This window comes from Amphiura filiformis, chromosome 15 (genome assembly GCF_039555335.1).
Source record: "Amphiura filiformis chromosome 15, Afil_fr2py, whole genome shotgun sequence".
NCBI lineage: Eukaryota > Metazoa > Echinodermata > Ophiuroidea > Amphilepidida > Amphiuridae > Amphiura > Amphiura filiformis.
The window spans coordinates 61,009,058-61,032,469 of NC_092642.1; the positions used below are offsets into that span (position 1 = coordinate 61,009,058).

At 39.2% G+C, this 23,412-nt stretch overlaps 1 protein-coding gene across 2 annotated transcripts in view; it reads left to right on the plus strand.

Moving 5' to 3' along the window:
- Window positions 1-23,412, plus strand: part of LOC140171914 (nonsense-mediated mRNA decay factor SMG5-like) — a 190,696-nt gene that overhangs the window by 139,525 nt on the left and 27,759 nt on the right. For both annotated transcript variants that reach the window (XM_072195257.1, XM_072195258.1), the window contains exons 17-20: window positions 13,541-13,697; window positions 18,016-18,106; window positions 18,879-18,962; window positions 20,021-20,292. In XM_072195257.1, the coding sequence (XP_072051358.1) occupies window positions 13,541-13,697; window positions 18,016-18,106; window positions 18,879-18,962; window positions 20,021-20,231 (543 nt within the window). In that variant the 3' untranslated portion in view covers window positions 20,232-20,292. The remainder of the gene's footprint in view (window positions 1-13,540; window positions 13,698-18,015; window positions 18,107-18,878; window positions 18,963-20,020; window positions 20,293-23,412) is intronic.

Consider the following 23,412-nt stretch of genomic DNA (forward strand, 5'->3'; position numbering starts at 1 on the left):
GGTCACTCAGTCAGCTGACCAGTGAAACCCCACCCTTCCATACAGGACACCGGCTAGCACTTCCATCTTCCTATCAGTTAAGCTATCATCACTTGCTTATCATTCGATTGTCTTCCCTGGACATTGGTCACTCAGCCAGCTGACCAGTGAAACCCCACCCTTCCATACAGGACATTGGCTAGCACTTCCATCTTCCTATCAGTTAAGTTATCATCACTTGTTTATCATTAGATTGTCTTCCCTGGACACTGGTCACTCAGCCAGCTGACCAGTGAAACCCCACCTTTCCATACAGGACACCGGGTAGCACTTCCATCTTCCTATCAGTTAAGTTATCATCACTTGCTTATTATTAGATTGTCTTCCCTGTCTTCCTTTTTCAGAGGGTGGGCAAGACAACTTTTAAGGGGGGGCAAACTTTGACGAAAATGGTAACAAATGGGCTAAAAATACAAAAAAGGACATTGGTCACTCAGCCAGCTGACCATTGAAACCCCACCTTTCCATACAGGACACTGGCTAGCACTTCCATCTTCCTACCTATCATCACTTGTTCATCATTAGATTGTCTTCCCTGGACATTGGTCACTTTAGTCAGCTGACCATTGAAACCCCGCCTTCCATACAGGACACTGGCTAGCACTTCCAGCAGGTCACCTGGCTAACACTTCCATCTTCCTATCAGTTAAGTTATCATCACTTAATACTTTTCATTAGATTGTCTTCCCTGGACCTTGGTCACTCAGTCAGGTCATAAGCCTATGGTCAGCTGACCAGTGAAACCCCACCCTTCCATACAGGACACTGGCTATCAGACCATGTTAACTTTCATCAGCTTAGATTGTCGCTTAATATACAACAGTAATGACAAGATGCTGCCTTGGTTTTGTATGGTTATGTGAGGAAATTTGATCAATACATTGGTTCAGTTGGTGAACTTTCTTCAAATCTTCTGTTCATGTAAGAAATACAGGTGCAGTGGCGGCACTAGGAATTTTTAATTGGGGGGCAAAGTGAATTTCTGGGGGGAAATTGACAATTTTTTTTGCTAAATTGCTGCAAAAAGCGGAAATTTACGTAATTTTGGGGTTTTACCTCAAAACTGGGGGGCAACAAAAATAGCACATACAGCGCCACTGTACAGGTGATGCCAGATAGGTACTGGGTGGTATATACAAGGCATGTTCCAAAACATGTGAGGTCCTGGGACTCATTCATTCATTCATTCATTCATTCATATTTTATTTCCATAAAAATCAAAGACATTACATAAAAAATATATATAAACACGGTACATATGGAGGAAAAGGCTGGAAGACCAAAAGGTCTGAAAGTTAGCCTTTCCCTGAAATCAAATGAAATTAACAAAATAAATCAACATCACATAGCATAACCAAAAGACAAGGGAAGGGGGGGGTGCTCACGAAAAAGATTAATTATATTTAGAGATCAGTTTTGTTTTGAATTGATTACGGAAATGTTTAACAGATTTTGAAGCTTTCAGATTTTTATCTAAAGAATTCCAAAGGATGGGACCTCTTGTACGTGCATATGGCATGATCAGAAAAGACTTTCTTATTTTTGGTTAGATTTAGGTCATTTACATATCGTGTCTTGTAGTTATGTATGTCAGAACGTTTGGTAAAATAATTATCAAATGAACAGGGCAGCTCATTTATAGAGCACCTGTACATGAATGTACCTAATTCCAGTGTGTACATATCTTCAACTTTTAATATGTTATAATTAGCAAACAATGGCGCTGTGTGGTCTCTGTAGTGACCGTTTGCCACTGTTCTAATAGCCCATTTTTGAATTTTACAATTTTATTTAAGTAAGTTTTACATGTATTTCCCCATAAAAGTACTCCATAATTCAAATAAGGCAATATTAACGTACAATAAAGTGTAAATAAAATACGATTTGGAACAAAATGTTTCAATTTATTCATGACACCGACATTTCTTGAAATTGTTCTAGATAAACAATCTATGTGACATTTCCAAGTGAGACATTCGTCTATTAGTACACCAAGGAATTTAGTTTGATGCACTCTTTCTAAAGCCGAGTGATCCAGTGTGATTTGCAGGTCTTGATTCATCGATGTCATTTTGGGTGTGCCAAGTATCATGTAATTTGTTTTGGTAGCATTTATTGACAATTTATTAGCTTTAAACCAATTGCTTACTTCCTTTAACTCTTCATTAACAAGGTTTGTCTGGCGTTCTACGTTTTATGGGAGTATAAAATGGTGGTATCGTCTGCAAAAGGACTAATTCAGTACTTTAGATGCATTGGTTATATCATTGACATAGAGTATAAATAGAAGTGGCCCCAGGATTGATCCTTGTGGAACACCACATATAATATCGTGTGATTCTGATTCATAAGAATTATAATAGACATACTGTTTTCTGTTACTTAAATAATTTCTGAACCATTCTAACACAATACCACGAAATCCACAGTGTTCTAATTTATGTAAAAGTATGTTATGATCGATTGTATCAAAGGCTTTTGATAAGTCCAAAAATATTCAATAGTCGTTTCATTTCTTTCAACTGCTGCAGTAACTTTGTCTACCATTTGCTCTACAGCCATAAAGGTCGAATGTTTTGACCGAAAGCCAAATTGTTTGGGGTTAAGGATTCGCTTATTGTCAATGTAATCCGTACAGAAAGGGTATCAAATTAAATCACAAAAGCCTCCGGAGGTCTAGTACACTGGGTATCAAATTTAGCCATGGAGTTTTGGATAGAGTTGTCATTACGGATTTTTCTCAAAAGTGAAACGGAAATTGGGGGAAATGATCAGGGAAATAAAGAGAAATTTTATTAAATAAATGATCTATAGGCTCGTCATATTGAAAAGTATCCTCTTGCAAATGTTCATAGTCTCCCATGCAACTCTTTCAGATCTCATAGAGTATCAGAGGGGGTCTCATATACAGTATTAGTTATCAGTTCCTGGTCTGGTATGGGGTCACCCTCAGAACTGCTGGAAGGTACTTGGTTATTTACCTGGCCTTTATAGTCAGGAATGGGACGAAGAAACTGAAGGGCAGATTTCAAGATTATCTGCAATGTCCGTTTATAAGAGCGTTTCTGCCGTTTTCTTCCACCCATTATAACTTGGAAACAACAAGCACCAATGTGTTTGGAGAAGTACCAATTTCTTACACTATAGGCCTACAGAAATATAATAAATATTGATAAAAAAAATGAGACATGACACACTAACGTAAGTCACCGTGACACACTATTTTATGAAAATAGCATGAATAAGGAGAATTCTAACCTGCAGTAACCCTTGTTCCTCATCAATATCACTCACCACTGGTAGATGGGTCAAACAACACAGGGAAACATGAAGTCATATACTACTGGGTCTTGTCTTCTGACTCCTCAGAGACTCAGCATCCCCCCAAGTGACCTAACCCACTGGAGAATTCCCCCTCCTGTATAATCTCATAACATGCTCCCCAATCAAGGGAGTGATTAGGGGGCACGCTAATTCGTCATGACAGCTCCGTTAAGGGATCCATAAATAGAAGTGGCCCCAGGATTGATCCTTGTGGAACACCACATATAATATCGTGTGATTCTGATTCATAAGAATTATAATAGACATACTGTTTTCTGTTACTTAAATAATTTCTGAACCATTCTAACACAATACCACGAAATCCACAGTGTTCTAATTTATGTAAAAGTATGTTATGATCGATTGTATCAAAGGCTTTTGATAAGTCCAAAAATATTCCAATAGTCGTTTCATTTCTTTCAACTGCTGCAGTAACTTTGTCTACCATTTGCTCTACAGCCATAAAGGTCGAATGTTTTGACCGAAAGCCAAATTGTTTGGGGTTAAGGATTAAGCTTATTGTCAATGTAATCCATTACAGAAAAGGTATCAAATTAAATCACAAAAAGCCTCCGGAGGTCTAGTACACTGGGTATCAAATTTAGCCATGGAGTTTTGGATAGAGTTGTCATTACGGATTTTTCTCAAAAGTGAAACGGAAATTGGGGGAAATGATCAGGGAAATAAAGAGAAATTTTATTAAATCGTGATCTATAGGCTCGTCATATTGAAAAGTATCCTCTTGCAAATGTTCATAGTCTCCCATGCAACTCTTTCAGATCTCATAGAGTATCAGAGGGGGTCTCATATACAGTATTAGTTATCAGTTCCTGGTCTGGTATGGGGTCACCCTCAGAACTGCTGGAAGGTACTTGGTTATTTACCTGGCCTTTATAGTCAGGAATGGGACGAAGAAACTGAAGGGCAGATTTCAAGATTATCTGCAATGTCCGTTTATAAGACGTTTCTGCCGTTTTCTTCCACCCATTATAACTTGGAAACAACAAGCACCAATGTGTTTGGAGAAGTACCAATTTCTTACACTATAGGCCTACAGAAATATAATAAATATTGATAAAAAAAATGAGACATGACACACTAACGTAAGTCACCGTGACACACTATTTTATGAAAATAGCATGAATAAGGAGAATTCTAACCTGCAGTAACCCTTGTTCCTCATCAATATCACTCACCACTGGTAGATGGGTCAAACAACACAGGGAAACATGAAGTCATATACTACTGGGTCTTGTCTTCTGACTCCTCAGAGACTCAGCATCCCCCAAGTGACCTAACCCACTGGAGAATTCCCCCTCCTGTATAATCTCATAACATGCTCCCCAATCAAGGGAGTGATTAGGGGGCACGCTAATTCGTCATGACAGCTCCGTTAAGGGATCCAGGAAACTCTGGCTTTCAGCGACCCACCTATGAAAATGCAGTCGGTAATTTGCGAGGGACTCCGGCTCGCAAATTGAAGCTTCCTCTCTGGCGTGCCTGGTAAAGCTGACAGGCGCTGCTAAGTAGGGGGCATGGAACGTGTTTATGAGTTCAAAACTTGTATTTCTTTCTAGTGTAATGACATATCGAATGAATGAAAGTATTGTTTTAAAAATTTTACATTGTCGGTGCAAATGATGTACGTACCCCATGACCCACTTTATGAAACAATTTTAATATTGTTCTTTGTTTCTGTCATAAACCATTTATTACATTTTATTCTATAAATAATGCATATTCAAAAGCAACTCTATATCGTATAGAGGCAGGCAGGCCTGTACGCAGGATTTCATTTGGGGGGGTGCTGATTTTCAAAAAGTGGACCTTTTTCAAAGGGGGGGGGGGCGATTTTGTGAAAAGTGGACCAAATTTGGACCTTTTGTGTCCAAAAAAGCGTAAAAAACCCCATTTTTTTTGCTCGCTACGCTTTCGCAAATTCTGACATTTTGGACTTTTTGTACACTTTTCCAGATTTGGGGAATTCCTGCCCCTGCGTACGGGCCTGGAGGCAGGAACAATGTTTTCTTGTTCAAAAATGTCTAGAATTGTCAATGTTTCAGAAGATAGTCTGTGATCACAGTGAATAGTTGAAGTGTCTGTAAACGATGGGAAGAAAGGTGGGAGAACTAACTTTCGTCGCCCTATACTAGTATATCTTATGGCTTCTCAAATTCACACAAATCATTGCTGTAGTTTGTCTGGAATTAAGAGTAGTTTGTCAAAGTTCAGGTTATAAAACCTGGAGGAAATAACTTCATCATACCCCGGCATCATACCTGAAACAAATAGACCAAACTTGGACTTTTTTATATTTTTCCAATGACAACCCCATTTGTTTGATTATTTAAGCCAAGGAAGCCTCCAATGGCAGTTTGTTTCCATTGGGGTCCATGACATGCAGTACCAAGATAGATTGGGACAGTGATGGTTAACACTCTACTCTTTTCGAAACTGACTGGGAGCTAGATGCAGGCCAGGCGGCGGATGACATGATCGAGCCGGCAACTTGTGAAACCGCCCGGCCGTATGGCATTTTCCAATATACTCGGTTAGTTTTGTGGGGTTCATTATCGAACCCCAACGGTTTTAGTTTGTATTTATATCATTTATCAACATAGGCCTATTTGTTTGTGATATTTCAAACATTTTAAAATTTCAAAATAATCTTATTCAATTACACGGTTGACGATGAAAATTTACTGAATTTAGAGAATGCAATGCGGCCACCACCTGATGCAGGCTTTCTGTACTCAGGACCAACTGCTTAACGTCCCCTCCTGATGACAGCGTACTCTCATGGTTCATTTTACCCAATGCTATCTGCACAATGGTGAGAGCAGAAGTCATATGTTGCAAATTAAATTCAGAATTCTTTCCCTAAGTCCGTATGCTAGCAAGTTGTCACTGCTAGCTGAAAACATTTATGATCCAAAGGTTGAAGTTTCGGGGTCAAAGGTCAAATTGGTCCGATCAAGCTCAAATTCAACAGGTATGATCTTTACCGCTGCTTTGAATTGAACTAAAGGCAAACCATTATGCACTTCTTCATTGAAGCTCTAACATCGATATATATTTCCATAGCAAAAGCCGGGCGACATAAAATGGGATGCCAAGCAATACATGTATGGATTCAATGCTAATTTGACAGCTCCCTGGCACTGATTTCTGATGAATTTCACCCAATCATCAGCTACATTACCCCCATGTTGGGATCCGAGGAACGGAGCCAGTTTTATGGTTTTTCTTGGACGAAATCTGTGTTAAGAAATTGCCTTACTCAGTTGATTTGTTTTTGCAAGATCAATACTTGTCTTCATTTTGACTGTGTGGTGTGTTATTATAGACCATCCATCTGTCTATGACTCTTCCGACACTTCACTCAGAAGTGCAACTCACCGTCAATGAGTGACTTATGATCCCTCTCCATGCTTAGCCAAACGTTAGGGTCAGTGCAATCTCCAGGGGTAGTCGGACAGCCAAAAGGCAGACCAGAAATTAAACCGGAGGAAATCCTTGCGATTTTTTTTTACCTCCCGGGCATATCTTGTGGTTAACTATTCACAGACTCATTTCATCGTATTCTTTTCTTTTATCTCTGCGTCTTATCACAAAGCAAACTTGACTCACGCTTAATTTACAAAGGGCACTTGGGATGGCTTGTTTTAAGGCGTGGTTGAAATTTCTTGTTAAAGTTCAGCATACTCATCAGTTTGCAGCCATGCACGATATATATGACTGGCGATGCAATTGCAATATGGCCGCTGGGGAAATTTTTCTCGGACTTGGAAATACGTCAAACCCCCCAGCATATTTTGTGTGATGAGTGATAAATTTAAAATTTCATAGCGCAGTGTTGAGTATTTGAGTAGAGTTGAGAGCTGTGTAGTGATATAAAAGGCCCGTTAGGCTACTTTGCCTAAAAGTCAATAATTGAACAGAAAGAACAAGTTGTTTGATACAAATATTGCAGGACTATTCCATTCGAAATCAATACACCCTCTGTAATGAAGATCTACCACACAGGGGTTGTAGATTTCAAATGGAGTTACCAATTCAGGTTATGCCATTTGAAATTCACACTCCCTGTGTGGAAGGTTATGTCTTCCATATGGGGGTGTATGGATTTCAACTGGAATAACGCAATATTCCCTGCACACAAAACCTGTGCAAATGAAAAGTCACCCGAAAATATGGGAAATAGATTTCTAGTATCACTATCTCTGATGCACATCTTATGCGCTGAGTGATGCACTCGGTTTTGATGATGGATTTTTGATTGGAGTGGTAGACCCCTGGCAGCGAGGAAAGACCCTGAAGGAGGTTAAGGTACCAGGCAAATCTCCATTAATGAAGACGAGGAAATGTAAAAAGGCTCAACTATGATCAGCGCTAAAAGATTACTGTGGCTTTATGTTAAAGCACCGGTTGTGGAGTTGTCACTGAGAGTTATCGTCATGATTGTTATGCATAGATTAGAAACCTTAAAAAGACAAAAATATGTGTGCGCTTATAGCTGCTTCTCATGTGATGCAATGTAGATGTGAAAGAACTAAAATCTGAATATTTTTTCTGAATTTATTTCTGTCAAAACAGCATTGCACCATGTTAACATAAAAAAAATAGTAAATGGTTTGTGATTTAATGGCTGCATCAGACCTGCCAACTGTCTCTCTTTTTGAGAAAAAAGTGAAAAAGAGGGACCGTCCTTCTTTCTGAAAATTTCAGTGATGGCAAATTCAAATGTAAGAACAGGAAGGGACAGTTCTTCCTGAAAATTTCAGTGATGACAAATTCAAATGTAAAAACAGCTTGCAGAAAATGATGTAAATTTCACTTCAGAATATTGCTATATAGCCTTGTTTAGTCTATTGTGATAAATTTAGACCTGCAACACCTTCTGTGAATTCTGAAAGTATCGTACACCTCAACTCTTTGAATTTGTCTGTTCCTGGTTTGTGTACATGAACAAGGTTTTGGCCTCAATGTCCCCCTTTCTGACTTCGGTAGGTTGGCAGGTCTGCTGCATACATCAGTGTAGCTCCTTGGATTGTGATTATCCCCTAACAGCTTACCGTTACACCTGGGTGGGATGAGGCATGTCCAATAACATAACAAAAGGTATTGCTTTACAATTTGCTGGCTTGCTGAATTTCTTCTGGAAACAAGCAATCAAACCAACATGTTCCATTATGTTTGCTATTTAAAAGGTACATATCACAAAGTGAATCAGTGAATGGAACCCTGATGCATTCTAAAGAAAAAACATGTTTGAAATAAATTTACATGTTTGAAATAAATTTGAGAGAAACAAAAGTTATATGACTTCTTAGTCCCCCTCCTTCTTCCAAAAATGCTTGAAGCCAAAAAAAGGGCAAAAAAAGTTGATCATGATCATGGTGTCGTGCATTGAACTTGTCCTAATAGTACTCCAAGCACCTGAATATGTTGAGCATCAATGGCACTGTTCAGGTTACTAAACCAACATATAGGGTAACATCATAAAAGCGTCATGTAAATGCATACGGAACTGATAAAGCAGCTCACCGATTTACATACTGTTCAAGAGGAAATTTTTGTGCTACGTTTATTTTCGTGCATTTTTGCGTTCCAAGCAGCTAACGCAAAAATAACAACGTACAAATATTTTCCTTTTGTGTATTGGTAAATGTAAGGAAATTTAGAACCGCAAATTTAAAAACAAGAGAAACGGTTCAAAATTGGCAACTCGCGAAAAAATAAAATTGCCCGAATAATTATACGTTGACAGTAGTTTATGTTGCGATGCTGCTGCTACTCCCTAATGTCAATCAGCAAAAGGAGGGTCTACCAAGAGAGCGAGGCTAGCTACCGACAGACGAGGCTGATTGTAGCAGGAAGTTACAGGTAATATCCTGAATAGGGACTTAGATGGCAGCCAAGGAAGAAGTCATTGGTATCCCATGATGCATTTCTCTTTATATTGCAGCAAACTGTTGAATTCACTGCCCAAGATGTTCAAAGTACAATGTTAAAAGTTTGCTATTTTGTGATTTTAGTTTGAATGTATGCTGTTTACATGGTTAACAAAATTGTGGTTGTGGTTGTGCTATTGCAGTTTGCAGTTTGCAGCAAGCCAGCGTGTTCTGTTTTGTGGTCAGATGTTCCATTGTACGATGCTGATAAATCTCATTCTGAAGACCTGTGGACATTTTATAGAGGAAGCTGAATATCCATAGCATGGTGGTAGAACACTCATCCATCATGTACTCTAGAGGTCCAGGGTTTGAGCACAACTGCAAATGTACAGGATTTTTTCCTAGGCCAGATGCTCAGGTGGTGTGTCCTGATTTATGATCTTTTGCTGATATGTTTCTTGATCCACTCCATGTTCTTTAGGGAGAGTGTGGTTCAGTTTCGAGAATTCTTGCTTCTGGTGCACAAGGTCTTGGGTTCGATTCCAACCGTGGAAAACTTGCTGGTATTTTGATAATTGGTAACATCTGTAAATTAAATTCAGACTTCCACTCTTCCCATGGTACATTTACAGTTTGGTATATGAAACATGAGAGAATTCCATCCTACAGAGGGGACATCAAGCCATCAGTCAAGGAACAGTCATATCTGTACCTGTAGCTAGTAGTCAGTTTTGAGAAGAAGAGGGTTTTAATTCCTGATTGTTCCCAATCCGTCTCGGTGTTGAAATGGACCCCAACAGAAATAAGCTTCATTAGGAGCTTTCTTGGGTTGTCCAGGGTTGTCAAATCCGAACAAATCAAACCAAACAATTGGGCTATTCCAGTTGAATTCCATACACCCCTTATGGAAGATATGCCCTTAATCAGTCCCACAGGGAGTGTAGGTTTCAAATGGAGTCATCCATTCAGGTAACCCCATTTGAAATTCACACTCGCTGTGTAGAAGGTTATGTCTTCCATAGGGGGTATATGGATTTCAATTGCAATAGCCAATTGCATGCATCACACTTATTTGCAGTGCATGCTGGGTAATGATAGAATCAAGCCATGAGATGGCAGGCCACTGAGGATGCACACCTCAGGTCATTGGCCCAGTATTTATAAGTCACCATTATTATCACATTATCACCACGTTTTCTTGTTTTCTTGTCCCTCTCCCAAAAGTGTAGTACTGTTGTGCATGTATGGGTGTGTGTATGATGGAATAATGATAATAACAGAGATATTTTTAAAGAAAAATGTTTTATGTGTAGGTTTATATAGTTTGCAAACTGATGAAACATTATAGATTGGTCTATTCCAGTTGAAATCCATACACCCCCTATGGAAGACATCCTCTCTCCCTCCTTCCCTCCAGAAACTAAAGTAGATTTGAGCTGGGGTTGTCCTGTTTTGATTTTCTGAGATTATAGAATTTCATTCAGCTTGTTTCTACATGCGAGGAATACCCCGTGACGGCCCTAGTAGAAACAGATTGGGTGAAGGTGAATGCGGGGTGGGGTGAGTGGACCTAACCGTCATCCATCATCCACCATTTGAGGTGGTTAATAGTGGTGAATATGTGGTAATGTTCGCAGTAGAAACAGTTCAGGTGACAATTTTGCGGGTTACACCGGAAGTTGGCCTAGAACGAGCATTCTAAATCTGACCTTGATGGTCGCAAAAACTATTTTCAGGACTTCCGCCCTCCTCACTAAATACGTTGGTAGTGAGTTGCTACCGTGAATTTGCAGCGCAGTAGAAACAACCTGATGGGGATTAAAAATGTGGGTGAAGGTGACAAAAGCCCGGTAACGCGAGGTGCTCGGTGTTGGCCCCAGATTTAGACAGACATTGGAGCATATTAATTGTAATTTGCAATTTTTTGATGGTGTTGCAATCTGAGGATTTGAGCCAGTTCTAGTCTTCAAAGTTCAAGCTACGCCATGTCTGATGGGACATGCTTATTTATGCAAATTATGTCAAGTTCATGCACAAGGGCATTCAGTGGTTTTGTAACATACATATTCATGATATTGATCAAGGTTCGACTGCATTAGTAAAAGTGCATCTCATGTGTGGAGGAGTTTAATCAGTAAATCAGTTTACTGTAAAACAAGTTTTAAATTTAAGGCAACTGTATTCCATTTTGCAAATTCCTAAATCCATGGGATCTATTCTAAGAATCTAGAAATTAACAAATTTAAAAAAATGTTTCTTCTAAACTTTTAAAAATTCGTAATTTGCAGATGAGATAGGACCCGAATAAAATTCACAAATTAAAATTATCTGCTTGCAAAAAGTGTGAACAAGTCCTGGTGAAAAATTGTATGCCTTGTGAGATGTAGTTCTTGAGTATAATAGTATTGCAAAATGTATGCAAAAAGTGCAAGAAACCCACAAAATCCATGAGATAAGAGTGACATAAATCCACTTGTATGGATTGAGGAGAGGATCTATATGCAATAGCTGCCCTATAGACATTTGACAATCTCTGCATTCTATATTGTACACATCTAACAAATATGGCACCTGGCAGCTATTGCTGATGGAGCCCTATCTTCAATAGCTTCCCTACATCTGCAATAGCTGCCCTATAGACATTTTGACAAATTCTGCATTCTATATTGTACACATTGAAAAATATGACACCTGGCAGCTATTGCAGATGGTATTGTATTATTAACCCCTTGATTTAAACATGTAAGTAGACATGAGGATTACGTGAGGATGGACAGGACACATTGGGTATTCGATATGCGGGATCTCATTTCAAGATAGGATATATCTTGCATTTTTGATATAAATCAATGCATAAAGCGTTGTATCAATTTCTTTCTTGCAGAACGAAGTAATGCAGTACAAATGACCATACAGGGATGTGCCGCAAACTCCGGTCTCATTTTCGGCCATTTGGTATATCAATGACCCCCTTTTGTAGGCCAAATTTGGTATATATGGATGGGTCATTTTTAGGTTGTCCGAGGGAAAAGACCTTACGGCATTATTACGAGTCGTGTGCCAGTCAGTCTGTGTGTCCATGCGTTTGCATTACAAATACTTCCGAGGACTCTGACATAACAACACACCGACACACCGAGGACATTTTTTTTACCGAGGACCTAAACACGCGTCCTCGCTACGCAAACCTTGTTAAACGGTGAAAAATGAGGTATTGTACCCTACTACCCCCTCTATAGCTTAATGTCCTCGTAGTGTTAACCGGATTCGAATCGGTATTACCGACCTCTTGAGCACTTGACATAACAACCTACCGACACACCGAGGACACACACACATTTGGACTTGTAAAAATTTCATCATTTTTTTCCAGGTCCTCAGAAGTATTTGTAATTCACGAGGGGGGGGGTGTCAGTCTGTGTGTCTTCAATTATGTAAGGTTTTTGGTTAAAATTTGGTGTCATGAACAGTTCAAATCCTATTGAAACCAAAATGCTAGTTAATTTTAATTTGACAGGAGATGGGTTTCAATCCTGTTGGTCTAGACAAACAACTTCAACTTAGTGGTGAAAATCAAATGATTTCCAGGAACACTGCATAATTAGCAATCCACATAATGTACTCTAATATCCTGTATCTGTCTACTTTCATTGGTGGCTCCACAATTTTGTCTTTTTTCTGAGGAGATATGCGTAGGGGTGCAAAGTGAATTTGGATGGGTAAAGTGGGTGTTAGGGGGAATATCTGAATATTTGCCTCCAAATTTGCATTCCCTCACCCTGTTGCATTTTTTTCTGATTTATTATTTTGATTTAGGACAAAATCCAAGATTGAGGAGGAAAGGCTAGAGGGGAATCTCACATAAAAAGGTGGTACGGGGATGTGCGGTAGTCAAGGGACCAATTGTCAGTCTCCCTGGCAGTTCCGAACACCCCCGGTTATGGATCATGCTGCAGTTCTTTAGCCCCATTCGAGAATTCTCCCAAAATTGCAGTTCTTCAGCCACAATTTAGGAAAATTTGCAACCTATATTTTGGCCCAATTTTAGTTCATGAGACTAAAAAAACCACATGTTGAAATTAAAATTTAAAAGCCCCTGTTTTGCTGGGGGGGAAAAATCGGTTCTCAGTTCCCATAAATTAGGCACTCCACACTGCACACCCTGCTAAGGAGAAGTCCCCTATCTTAAATACTTCGGTAAGTGGTACCCCCATTTTAGTATTGTTTACCATGTCGCAACAATTAACAATTGCTTCATGTTTGGTTTGTTTCACTTTCAGTCTGAGGTATGGCAACTAGAAGGCAGCATAGAGCCTACAGGAGAAGTGAGTTTCTCCCCATATTTGGTGCCTGATACCGGTGTTCTGACCAGTCATCTCAGCCTCATCAGACAACTGGCATCCAGTACAAGATTCATCATCATTATCCCTCAAACAGGTACATGTATGTTAGAGGGCTGTACAGTACGTAGCAAGGTTGAAAAATGTGGGGCAGCCATCACCAATGTGAGGCGGCCAAAATACAAATAAATGATATGCCAAAATTTGAATAAAGATATATAGAAAAACATAACAAATTTCTCATAAAGTGAGGTGACCCATGGCCTACCCAGCCGCCCAGCCTCCTACGGCCCTGGTATGTTAGCTTGTTGTTTAATCAGTGGGGGAGGGGAGATTATCTGCCATGCCCCAACCCCTGGTGCATGCGCTGGATCCAATACAGATACCGTATTGTTCGTAAAAAATGTCACCCCCCTCCACAATATTTAAAGGCAAAAGTGACCGATATGCAGAAATTTCCATGCCATATCATGCAAGTACACCAATTGAGATATAAACAAAATTAAGGAACAAAATACAATAAAAACATACAATGAACATATAAAAAGTTTATGAATTTACAAGTTTTACAATCAACATGAGGATTTCAACATCTGAAAGCATAGCTGGTTGAACAAATTCATCAGGATCGGTAGAGTAAAGTCAATCAAAAGGTTCTTATTTCTGATCCAATAAATTGCACTTACTGTGTACGTTTCGATAACCACTCGGTTATCTTTATCAACACTGAATGAAGACTGCTACTGTGAACTGGTCATCCAATCACCTATTGATTTTTGGTGATTGACTTGTTGACTGTGTTGCCAGTTGATTTTTTCCTGTTGGATGTTTTGATGGATTTTTCACAGGATGTAGCAGTTCATCAAAAATGTGAGAAAGCTGATATTGACCTTCATCTCTGTTCATGGTGGCGCCCCTTCTCTTCCTGATCTCTATAGCCTCCTTGACCCAATGTTTATATATGTCTTGCTCCGTGCCTATGACCTCTGCCTCCCCCCAACCGATGACATGGTTTCTCTCTGCAACATGATCTGTGATGGCCGATTTATGGATGGTTGTAAGCGATTCTTTCCTACTTGCTCTGGTGACTGTTTTTCCAAGTTCTTTTTCTTCTTCCGCGCGGTGCTCATCTAGTCGAGTACCAAATTTCCTTCCCGTCTCTCCCACGTATGAGAGATCGCAGTTCAAGCAGTGAAAGCATAGCTACTATGCAAGGTAGAAATGGTAACAAGTTCAAGTTTCAAAATGTCTAATTTTGGGCCGAGTGGATCATCAGATCATGTCACATTTGTGCACTAAATTGCTATAAAAACCACAATCTTATCTCTCAAACACAAGGATAAGTCGCAATAAGTAGAGGTGTTGTTCACCTCTTCTATTATATCCGCATGGCTGGGTGGCAGGACAAAGCAAAGCAGTATACACTTCCTGATACCATTTCCGATTGGATGCCATAGAGCCTCATGAAGTACTTCCCATTGGTTCCTGTGTCGCCTGGTATCTGCTACGTAACCATGATACAAGGCTTCAATATTATGTAGTGTTAAATAGGTTGTGGTTTAATAATACCCAACAATCTTTGATAATAGGGAACATGACATCGCTATCAAGGTTGACACGTTAGTATTTTAGTATTGCTATACACCAGTGGCAGAGCCAGGATTTACGCAAAAAATTTTTGGTAATGACGGCAATGCTTTTTCGCTGTTGTGTCACAAGCGTGTTCTGACAAATTACCCTTGCGTGTGTACATGTACACTCTGTGTACAAACCTGCATCACTACCAAACTTGAGTGTGAAAGTCAAGTGGGTCTTTCACAAATTTTTCACACATACTTGGTAATGACGAGAGTGCTCTTTAAGCTGCTTTGCTGGAAACATGCTCCGACAAATCGCTCTTGCACATGCAAGTATACAATCTGTACGATTAATTTTATACACACGGGTCAACACAAGCGAGATACGAACCAGCATCACTATCAAACATGAGCCTGTGATGAAAGTCATGTGACTCTTTCACAAATTATTCACATATACTTGGTAATGACGAGAGTGCTCTTTCGCTGCTTTGCTGGAAACATGCTCCGACAAATCGCCCTTGCGCATGCAAGTATACGATCTGTATGGTTAACTTTATACACACGATTCAATACAAGCAAAATACATACCCGCATCACTACCAAACTTGAGCCTGTCACTAGGATCCACAACATGCTCATCTATCAGGGCACAGTTCTTTAACCCCCAATACAGTTGCACATTCATTGAATGACCTTCGAAAATTTGGGTACAAAAACTCATGCTCTGCAACTTGAGGTCAAATTTTGCACTATGATTGTTTAATTGAGGTTATTGGACTATGCTATTAGGATGAGGCTATTATGGTCCATAGTGTGTGACGAAAGTCAAGTGTGCGCCAGTTAACTGACCTCATATGGCACAGTTCATGAAAACTCTATTCAACAATCACAACTCAAAATTTGACCTCAAGTTATAGGGTATGAGTTTTTTAGTACCCAGTGTATTCAAAGGTTATTATATAAATGTACCCATGTATTGGGATGATAGAACTGTGTCCTGATAGATGAGCATGAATCAAGATTACCCTGAAAACAAAACTGGGGGTATACAGTTACTTGTTTGGCTTTTACATGCCTGTTTTAAGACAATCATGAGTATCAGTGTTAGCATATTCAACTGTTTTTTGCCCTATATACATGTTCTTGTGTCTCATGGATTTAAGGATTTCAATGTATGATATTATCAAAATGTCACTGAATTCATGATATGGTATGGAAAACAAAAACTACAGTTGATTTGCAAATAAAATGCAGGATTCATCTAATGTTAGCTTATTCAGTGAACAAAAAAAAACCCCATTTATTTAAGTTAAAAAATCGTCGGACGCATCACATCACAAAAACACGCATTTCGAGAAAATCGCAATTGAAAATCTTCGTATTAAGTTTACTTTTCTATTATTTAATAAGACTATGGATTTTCATGAAAGTCGTTTTAAATTAAATCATATACTTAAAAGATTTATTTAAGTGGAATCTTGAATTATATTTACGTATGCAATATTGCTTAAAACTACACTAAAGTTGTAGTTCTGTATGTGAAATAGTTAATTTCCCTATCTCGTCTTTAAAGTGCATCACATACTGGTCTATCTTGTGGGCTATCTCGAGTTCGCATGACGGTGGCGTGACTTTAGGCGCATCACATACTGGTCTATCTCGAAGCTTATCGAGATAGACCAGTATGTAATGCACTTTTAAATACGATATCGGAAATTAACTATTTCACATACAGAACTACAACTTACGTGTAGTTTTAAGCAATATTGCATACGTAAATATAATTAAAGATTCCACTTAAATAAATCTGTTAAGTATATGCTTTTATTTAAAACCACATTCATGAAAATCCATAATCTAATAAAATTATAGAAAGGTAAACTTAATACGCAGATTTTTAATTGAGATTTTCTATAAATGCGTGTTTTTTCGAGATAGATCAGTATGTGAAAACCGTATTTTGTAAAAATCATAGATAGTTCAAATTTAATATTTTATAACTAATTATTTAGGAAACATTGAGGTCTGTAATTTGTTGAATTAGAAGAGCTTCGTAAAAAACCCCACTATATACCAATTTTTTCAGAAAAGTCAACAATTCAAGATAGACCAGTATGTGATGCACCCGACGAAATAAATCTATGTGCCCAAAATATGGTTCATACAAGATCCCCAATAGAGCTGTTTTAGTTGAAATGCAAACACCCCCCTATGGAAGACACTACCTTAATCTCGCACACAGGGAGTGTGAATGTCAAATGGGATTACCTGAATGTATTCATCTGGTGCCTTCTTTGCCATCTTTGGGGAAAAGGATTTACAGAAAATGGCAAATGATGCCGCTATTATGAGCCAAAAATCAACTTTTTTAGGCATTGTTGATATTGTCTGCAGAAAAGGTTTCCTATTTACTAAGACCTATAACTTTTGAGACCATTTGCATCACGAGGATCCACAACATGCTCATCTATCAGGGCATAATTCTTTAACCCCAATACATCTGTACATTCATTGAATGACCTTTGAAAATTTGGGTACAAAAACTCATACTCTGCAACTTGAGGTCAAATTTTTCACTATGATTGTTTAATTGAGGTTATTGAACTATGCCATTGGGATGAGGCCATTGTGGTCCATAGTGTATGTTTGAAGATGAAAAACAAACCATAGGGCATGCTTTTTTCCCATGCATTCAGATATTTCAATCATCACGAGGATGTCAAACGCAAAGAAATATCTGTATCCCCAACTTTTTACCGTCGTACTAATTATTTTTCAAACTAATTCATATAAACGATAGAATTTGACCTTCTTGTTTATTATTGTTTCCTCCAGTAATTGCAGGTTTAGATTTTTCCAAGAAGCAACTTTCCAAAGCCAGAGAAGCAATAAAGTACTTGGAGAGAGAATTCCAGAAGGGCAACAGGTAGGAAATAGTTCATTGATATTGTTGTCATGATTGCTTTGTGTGTGTTTGTTTGTTTTCATGATTGTTTGTCAGAGGCCTTCAAGGAAACAATATTCGCTGGCGTAGTGCATGTTAGAATATGACCGTTGCTAGGTCAACTGGCTCACGCTTTCATTGTTACGAACCACTGATCAAAATGATCACAACACAAAGCCTATGGCATATCATAATTCAGAACAGGTGTATGAGCCCAGGCTTGAACCAGTAACCAGTTAGAGAATAAACGATAGGAATTTTTATTTTGCCTATCCTCTACCGTGTGATAGACGACAGGCAGGTCCAATATTTTGAGTAGTGGATGCGGCGAAGTTACCGTCATAAAAACTCCCCTCATTATAAAATGAACGAAACTTGTTAACAACTTCACGTATTCTGTTGCGCGTACTGCTAGCGCGTTCGCGTATTCCGCACTAGTCTACGCATCCAGCGCGATACATACGCCGCATCTCTACCGCGCATGTTACGCATTATCAAGAGCGCATGATGGCGTGGGGTGCGTCTACGGCCTGATAGGCGGCACCTGAAATCATGCGTTTGTCCAATCAGAAATGTGTCTACGAACTAGACCCCTCCCACTGACTAAGAATGGTTACTAACGTGCACTAAAACAGTGAATAGCCATTTACAAAATTAATGTGAACAAGAGATATTGTCCATTCAGTTTGACCATTGGAAGCAATTTATTTGATATAGAGCTAAACTACTTTATCAATGCTTTTCCATTTCATAGATATCTACGAGCACAGAAAGAAAACGAGATCCTCGCCTTAGAAAACCGAACGAAACCACCAAGAGGAGAGGACAAAGCAATTAGGTAAGAAACAGGAATGTGGTAAGGACTTTTATAAAGGTGTGTGACCGCTTGACAGTCTCATCCCCCACTTTACCCCCATCAAAATACAGATTTTTGTGCTGATGTTGATGCGTCTAATGCACTCCCCCATTCGGGGCTTGTGCATTAGACACATCAACATCAGCGCGTGTGTGTTATTTTGTTTAATTTCTCTCCCAACAAGTAATATGCATTTATTTACCTATAAATAAAGTGCAGCTTGTGGATAGCATGGTTTATTGCTATTAACCCTAACCATACCAAACATCAAAAAACCTCAATTCCAAAAGCATATGCATGGGCAGGTATCCCACGTGATGCGATTGCGTCATCATGCGAACAGTTATGGCAACAGAAAGCTTGGCCGCCGGCCAAGCTACACACCATGAGAAAACATGCCTGTGCATGTCTCTGGCACCCGAGGAGTCGGTGGTTCAAAACCGCACCCGAGAAAAAAGTTTTCTCTTCTTCTTCTTTCCTTCTTCCTTCCTTCCTTTACTCCCCCGCACCAAAAAGCAACTAGGGCGTGATGGTTTGGGTGATGGTTCTCCATGTGAGGTAGAAAACACCATGTGTTACAATCTGAACACCCAGGCGATTGATTAACTGATTGGTGGATTGGCTGATTGATTGATAGACTGATTGATTAATTAATTGGCTGATTGATTGATTGACTGATTGATTGATTGGCTGATTGATTGATTGATATACTGATTGATTAATTGGCTGATTGATTGATTGGCTGATTGATTGATAGACTGATTGATTAATTGGCTGATTGATTACTTAATTTATCGATTCATTTATTGATTGATTGATCTTTCTTCCCCTTGCCAAAACCAACTAGGGTGTTAGGGTTTAAAATGTTCTGGTGATGGTTCACCATGTGCGGTAAAAACATGCCATGTGTTACAATCTGACCACCCACCCGATTAATTGGCTGATTGATTGATTGCTTAATTTATGGATTCATTTATTGATCGATTGATTGTTTGATTGATTGATGGATTAATCAATCCAAAAATCATCTCTTCATACAGGACTTTCTACAGTCTGCTGGAATGCTGTCGCTACTTCAGTCAGCAAAGCTCTGATTGCGAAGCCAGCGGCATGGCAACCATCCTCACCGACTACAAACCAGGTCAGCTCCTAAGCGAACCCTTGGACATGGCAATCCAGGTGGCAAGATCCATAGGTGTCCAGGTGGAGTACGCTCCTGAGTTTGTGAACAGGTGGAAGGAGAACAACTGATGAGGAGGAGGAGGATGCGAGGGAGATGGATTATTGGAAGATTGGACCAGGGATGCCTGCTGTAAGTAGTGCATATTTGATTTGATAGAGGTTGTGCATGAAATTATTGATTGGCTCCAAATAAAGGATTTGAACCAGTGTCCTTCACCGTAATCATGGCGCAGTGCAGTCCATTCAATCAAATGTTGTCATCAACCTATTTGATCATAGTGCAGTTGTTATGTGTGTGAGACGAACTGTCGCGGTAGATTGTAATCATGCTTTTGTTGAATGCATTTGAGTAGTCCGTCATATTTATGGTATGATGCGTCATATGCACAACCTCTATATGATCAAGCGAAATGAGATGGGTGTTGTAACCTGTATACAAAAAAAGGATTTTTTGATATACTGTAAAAATGACCTTTTTTGTGTTAAATTATTTTTGTGCTTTTGCGCTGCAAGCAGTTACCACGAAAATAACAATGTGCGAATATAGTTCTGTTGCTTTCTGGTCTTCCTGGTTTAATTGAATTTTGATGTCGTTTTCCAGGAAATTAATCTTGACAATTGTAAATTAGTTTTGCTCATTTTGCTTGATTGTAAGATGTAAGATTTTGCATATCGTCGTTGGGCAGTAAAATCTCTTATGTACTTGTGGCCCCTGAACATGTTTAAAACAAAACTGTCAAGAGGTTGCATAGGAAGATTTTCTTTAAACATGTTCAGGGGCCAATGACACACAGGAAGGTTTCCTGCCCAACGACGAAAATACACTGTGCAGGCATAGGATTTTCCAGTGGAAACACTGGAACCAGTCTTTTTTGATGTCAAAATTCCCGCAGTTTTATTTATTTTCAGCCCATTTTCAGGTGTTTTTGTCCAATTTTACGCACTTTTCCAGACTTTTTCATAAATGCGTAGTCCCATGCCTGTACAACACTGCTAGACTCCTTTATCATCTCGCCTGAACATGTTCAGGGAGAGACTTAGTAATCACTATGGTGTGTGTGTATCCGTGCGTGCTTGGGGGGTGTGCGTTTGTAAATGCAGTCTAACGAGGACCTACATATGGATACACACCGTAAAACGAGTACACACCTCCAAACGAGGACGTCCTCGGTTTGAAACTATGCCCAGGATGACGTAAATGATGCAAATATGCATATAAGATAGCATATAAGATAGGTCCCCCATAGCGGGTATAGGACGCATGGACGGGTCTCAGTTAGATAGTAAGTTGTCTGGTGTGTTTGCGTGAGGTCCACGGTGTGTCGATTAAAAAACGGGTGTGTAAGTCCTCGGTTAGATCCTTCTAAAGTCGAGGTCCTCGTTTGAACGTATTTACAAACAGGGGTGCGTGGGGGGTGTGTGTGTGTGTTTGGGAAAAGCTTGTGAACGCGTTATCTTGAGAACCGTAAGTGCTATGATGATGAAACTTTATAGGGGGTAGCATGACCAAAGGGTCTCGACCTGATTAGATTTTGAGTGCAAAATATGGTCATTAAGTACCTAATTTGCATAATTTATGCATAATAAATGTTGGGCAGGAAAAACCTCCTATGTGATTGTGGCCCCTGAACATGTTTAAAATAAAACTGCCAACCTGTTACATGGGAGGTTTTGCTTTAAATATGTTCAGGGGCCAATGACACATAAATAGTCTCAAGTCCAAGCTAAGTAGTCTACAAGAGTCCCAAGTTCAAGCCAATGGTCCACCAATGATTCCAAACACAAATCTGAGTGAGTTGGAATCCATGTTCAAGCCAAGCACAGTCCACTCTTGTCAAAGTCAAAAATCTAATAGAGTCAAAGTAAAAGATCCAAGTACAAGTCCACCAGAGAGATCCAAGTCCAAGTCCGGTACACATGTACCTGAGATCCAAGTCCAAGCCAAGCATAAGTCTTCCAGAGTCAAGTATAAGATCACTGGAGTCGGAAGTCTGAAGAAAATCAAGAGTCCTAGGGTCAGAGTCTTCCAAAAATATGTAGGTAATAGGTATAATAAACCAGGTTTCTGAAATTTTTCAACAACAAAGTACATTTTTGTTGACATGTGTGGAATTATTTTTTTCTTGCTCACAAATATCAATTTATACTTTTTCTGAAAAAAATGCTCATTTTTGGTCAAAAATCCCGATTTTTTCGTAAATTTCAAGGAAATTGGACATGAGCGACTATTATTTCGTCCAAATATATTTCTTAACAAATTGATACCAAATATGACCAAAAACAATATTGCTGTACGAAAATATGACCATTTAAAAAAATATATTTGACCGACCAAAGTTACCCCGCTGACCGAAGTTACCCCATTTTACGGTAGCTATTGCAATCATGCAAAAACAAAGGAAAAAGTAGCAATATGAGTTTCATGGCGAATCATATCATTATATCATAGCCATTACAAACCTAGGATTCTAATTATATCCAGAAATCAAATCAAAAAACATAATAATACAATTCATGTCTCTTCAACTCAGTATACTCGAGATATTTATATCCGGATGATACATCTTTAGAATATGACTAGATAACATAGGGCAAAGCCCGGCCAGTGCCCCCTTCAAATTTTTTGTGCATTGGCCCAATGCAGTAATCAAATTTAGTGCTACAGAAGATTATGTGCTGTTCAAATCACATTGAAATTTGTATTGAAATTTGAGTCATTATCTTTGATTGTCTGTGGAGAAACAGTGGCGAAGCCAGCACTTTTTTAGAGGGTGCACAAAGGGGGCCAAGACAACTTTTAAGGGGGGCAAACTTTGATGAAAATGGTCAAAATAGACTAAAAAATACAAAAATGGCCTAAAAATCTTAAATATCAGGGCAGCCAGTACCCCAGGGGGGGGGCAAGACTTCTCACAGGGGGCAGCTGACTTCCCCCCTGTGGAGAAGCACATCCAATGGACTATTCCCGTTGAAATCCACACACCTCTATGGAAGACATGACACAGGGGGTGTAGATTTGAAATGGAACCACCCATTCAGGTAACCCCGGCCATGTCTTTCGTATGGATTTCACCCAATGTAAGATTTACACAGCTTATGCAATAATAAAGTGCATATTATGTGTGTGTTGGGGTGCGTTTGTTAAGACCTGTGCATGAGGACACCCCGAGAAAATGCATGGGAACATACTTTCACATACCTGTGCATTGTGCACGCGGGGCCGAGAGACAAACCTTATTTTTTGGCCTAT